The sequence below is a fragment of the Aristolochia californica genome, unplaced genomic scaffold (assembly GCF_029961685.1).
Source record: "Aristolochia californica isolate CCGP_79_NKW_82.1479 unplaced genomic scaffold, dmAriCali1.0.hap1 SCAF_15, whole genome shotgun sequence".
Taxonomy (NCBI): domain Eukaryota; kingdom Viridiplantae; phylum Streptophyta; class Magnoliopsida; order Piperales; family Aristolochiaceae; genus Aristolochia; species Aristolochia californica.
The window spans coordinates 19,491,504-19,495,809 of record NW_027181826.1 but is presented as its reverse complement, the minus strand read 5'-3'; the positions used below and the strand labels follow the sequence as shown (position 1 = coordinate 19,495,809).

Genomic DNA, 4,306 nt, shown 5'->3' with positions numbered 1-4,306 from the left:
TACCATGTGGTGGATATTTATAACACCCAAATCTCCTCACCACATAGCAAGATCATTCCATAGCACTTAAAAAATATTCAACAACATTCTAAAATATTTCAAAATTAATCAAACTAATTCCATTACAGATGACTAGAACAATGCAAAAACACACTTATCAAGTCCAAATTCACCGAATACCCCTGGTAGAGCCCCATATGACTTTACAGTCACTACGAACCGTACAACATCAGTGATAGGGGTCGGGTTTCTTTGGCTAATGAACGCCTGTGTAGGTGACTCAGCCTTGTTTGAACTGGACTAAACACTCCAAACCCCAAAACCCTAAACTCTAATTCCCGACCTGAAGGCAAAATCATAGACCTTAAAAACCCTAAAAGTCCCAAACCCTAAACCCTATCACCCCAAAAACCGAGAACCCAAAAAAAAATTAAATAAAAACCTCATTGACAAATTTTTTTATCAAACAACCATTACCCGTTTTAGTAACTAGGGACATATGTAAACACAAAAATAAATAAATAAATACCATGTGGTAGCTATTTATAACACCCAAATCTCCTCACCACATGGCAAGATCATCCCATACCACTTCAAAAATATTCAACAACATTCTCAAACATTTCAAAATTAATCAAACTAATTCCATTGCAGATGACTAGAATAATGCAAAAACACACTCATCAAGTCCAAATTCACCAAACACCCCTGGTAGATGTCAAAGATAAGTGGTTCCATCAACCACTGATGAGTTAGGTATTTGGCTTTCCGCAGACCGATCTTTTTGGTTGTATTGGCTAGGCGTTTAACAGAGTATCAGAGCTGGACACCACGTTCCGTGTTCAAATCCCGAGTGAAGCGATAGGGAACGGGAACGTTGGGTGTCAGAGCTAGGTGGTTCCGTCCACCCCTGATGGGTTAGGTACTTAGTTTTCCGCACTTAACAGACCGGTATTTTGGGTTGTATTGGCTAGGTGTTTGACAGTAGAGCCCCAAACCCTAGACCTTAAGACCCATAAAAGTCCATAACCCTAATCGAGTAAACTAAAAAATTAAAATAAACTTTAAACCATTAAAACCCTATCACCCAAAAAATCGAGAACCCTAATTTTTTTTTAAAAACCCTAAACCATAATTCCATATCTAAAGACTAAACCCTAGACCTTAAAAACTCTACGAGCCCCAAACCCTAACTCTAATCCTGAAATTAAACCCTATCAAGACGAAATTGAACCCTAAATCCTATAAACCCTAACCCTAAATCCCACAATTAGGCCACAATCAGTACAAATTACATACAAAAATTAAAATTAAATCAAATCCAACACTAAATCAGTTGGAAAAAAATTAGGGTTTCGGCTTACCTTCTGAAATTTGGGGAAAACCACCGCCAAATAGGGTAATCGAAACCCAATTGAAGAAATTGATGTTTAAATATAAAAAATCAAAACCAAAATAGATTAAATTGAAGGGGAGGGGGGAAGGAAAGAGAAGAGCGGGAGCGAGAAGGGAGGTCAAGAGTGAGAAGAGAGGGAGGCCGAGAGGGAAAAGAGAGAGGGAAAAGGAAGAGGGAGGTCGAGAAAGACAGGGAGAGGAGATGCATAGACGAGAAGAAGGGAGAGTGGAGAGGAGATGTGAAGACGATGAGAAGGGAGTGCGAAGATGAGAGGAAACAAGTGAGCGAAGACGAGAGGAAGAAGAGAGCGAAGGCAAAAAGAGGGGGCGGAAAAATTCGTCGGGAGAGGGAGTAGAAGGGAAAATGAGGGATTTTTTTCCTTGTGGGAGGGGGATAATTTTTGCCTAATTGAATTACAACACTAATAGCCTAATCTAATGAAGTGAGTAATGAGGGAATAATTCAAGTGCACTTCATTTTGGACCAACTCGGAGGGAAGACTTCCTAACATTTGTTCAAGAAAATGTCAATCCCACTCATGAAGAAGTGTCTTTTTTATTTTCAATAATAATTTTAACATAAATAATAAAAAGCTGTTTTAGCCTTAGCTTTAACAGTTTCTAATGATTTTATTCAGAATTCGGCCATATTAAAAAAATAGGAGATCAATTTACAATTACAGCAGATCATATCTTAAAAACTTATCAGAAAGCTAGTGTCATAAAGAAGACGATACCTGTAAAGCTCAAGCGTTGCTTAAAAAGAGCCTAGACTACAGTGAAAAGAACATATTGAATCTTATGCTCACTTTTGATTCCTGGGAGACAAATGTACTTGATTCTTCTCTACGCAACAGAAACAGAAAATCAAGAAAAAACTAGCAGCTTTTCTTCTTCCGTGTCGTCTTTACCAGAAAAAACACAGGGAACGACACGAGTGGAAAGGATGAAATAGATCTGGTCAGAACCCACTAACCCTTTCCCGCCTCTTGGGTTGTTCAAGAGTGGGTGGCTGGTGGGTCCACTTCTCCCGCACTTATCATCCGTACTTTTACTCTCTGGTGAGTGCCCTACTGCCGCCTCCATGTTGGGCCCATTTGCTCGGCTGCCCGACATGTGATCTCGTTGATGGGAACTGTGGGCCCATTGCAAGAAAAGTCACTCTTTGCAGTATCGACTACGGAGTTCGGGCAACTCGCTGGGCTGCCCAGTGGGCGCTTCAATGTACGGTTGGGCTTTTTTTAGTAAATGAAGCTGAAACGAAAAGTTCTGTATGCCGATAGGGCCCACTTGCTTTCACATGATGATCCGGATAAAGAACCTGGCCGTCGGCCGTCGGCCGTCGGTCCCGGTCCGTTGCAAACGATCGGGATATAATACCAGGGAAGAAACAGAACTCTCTAATCTGAAGAAGAAGATGATGCTCTTTACATGATGATAACATCCCAATTTCCATTATCAAAGTTCAACAAAAGCTACTTGATTTACAAAGCTACAATAATGGTCACGGCAACGCTTCAAATTCTTCCGTAAATGATACACGTGAATTTTTTTTGAAACTCGGTTTCTTCTGCGTGAAAGCTAAATTTGCAGCGAGCAGATTAGGAGAGGCGTGGTGGTGGTGGTTGCATCGGCGGCGACTGTATTTCAACTGTGATGATCTTGTCTGTGGACGGTGCTAACGGTGATGGCTCGCAGGGACAGGGCCAAGCAATGTACTTGGGAATTCTGTCGCCGGGCATTAGGACCGGGAGGCTGGGCTTTTCGTCCTGCTTAGGAACATGTAAACGAAGATTATCTCTGTCACTTGAGAAAAGTTTAGAGAGGGTAAACACGAAGAGGATTGGTAGACGAAGCTGCCCTTATCAACTAAAAACCGCTCAGAAAACAAAATCAAAAAATTCGGTGACTGCAGAACGGCATAGTGCAGACTGCAAAGAGGTGGCGTGAGAGGACAAGAGCTAAGAGCAGAGTCAGAAACCATTTTTCAAATAATCCAACGCGCAGATACTCTAAGAACATCTGAATTAAAAAATCAAAGAGGAGATAGAAACCAAGATGAAGGGGAAAACAGAATAGTTTATAGTTTATTCTTAGCCAGATTTGAAATAAGAAAAAAGAATCAAGAAAGCTATAGAAAAAAGAGACAAAAAGACTCATCGGTTTAGCTTTAGCTATACGATCCATATATATAATTAAAAAAAATGAGAATGAGCAATCCTGCTTTCCGTTTTGAGAGATTCGGAAGAACAAATACCATGGGAAGAGGAGCGGGTTTGGCAGGAGGATCCAAGAAACCGGAATGGGACTCTGCGTCACGAGAGAAAGCTCGACGGAGGGAGCGGAGTTTATCCCAGTGGTAACAGCAAGAGAAGATGCCGCTCAAGCAGAAAATCACGATGAGCAAAAAAGCAGTGCCGAGAGGAAAACCGATCACTGGACGAGATGCGTCCCCATGGTGTCCCGATCCCCCAGTCAGAGCTTGTGCGTCCATATCCTTCTTTTCCTTCTCTTCCTCTCCAGCTCTTCTTCTCTTCTCTGCAACTCCCCCTGCTACTCTTCCTCATACAATTACAAGAAAGAATCAAGTGGAAGAGAAGAGACTGGATTTCCTGTCTTTCTCTATCTCTCTCTCTCACACACACAGTGTTCTACTTTGCAGGGGAGAGCAGAATTTATCAAGGTCGAGACTCGGGTGTGGAGCAAAAGTCGGGACGTGTAAAGTGGGATTCTTCTACCTTGTTCCTCTGTCTTGTCGACCGTACAAGGGAGAACGTGGGCGGCGGGGTCCGCCGGAGATGGAGGCGCAGGCGTGTGAACAAAAATATCAAAACACTGAAAATTCCCTTATTTGGGAGTACACTTCAGCTGGCGGTAAAATGTCCCATCTCCTTCTCTCTCATTAGCGGTG

General features: G+C 42.1%; 1 protein-coding gene across 1 annotated transcript; it reads right to left on the bottom strand.

Moving 5' to 3' along the window:
* Positions 1 to 2,838: 2,838 nt before the first annotated feature.
* LOC137952356 (uncharacterized protein At5g65660-like) lies at positions 2,839 to 4,069 on the bottom strand. Its single transcript, XM_068799497.1, has 2 exons — positions 3,653 to 4,069; positions 2,839 to 3,167 (listed from the first exon to the last, which is right to left on the bottom strand). Exons 1-2 carry the CDS (start codon positions 3,887 to 3,889, stop codon positions 2,997 to 2,999), a joined length of 408 nt encoding a protein of 135 aa, XP_068655598.1. The 5' UTR covers positions 3,890 to 4,069; the 3' UTR covers positions 2,839 to 2,996.
* Positions 4,070 to 4,306: the final 237 nt, after the last annotated feature.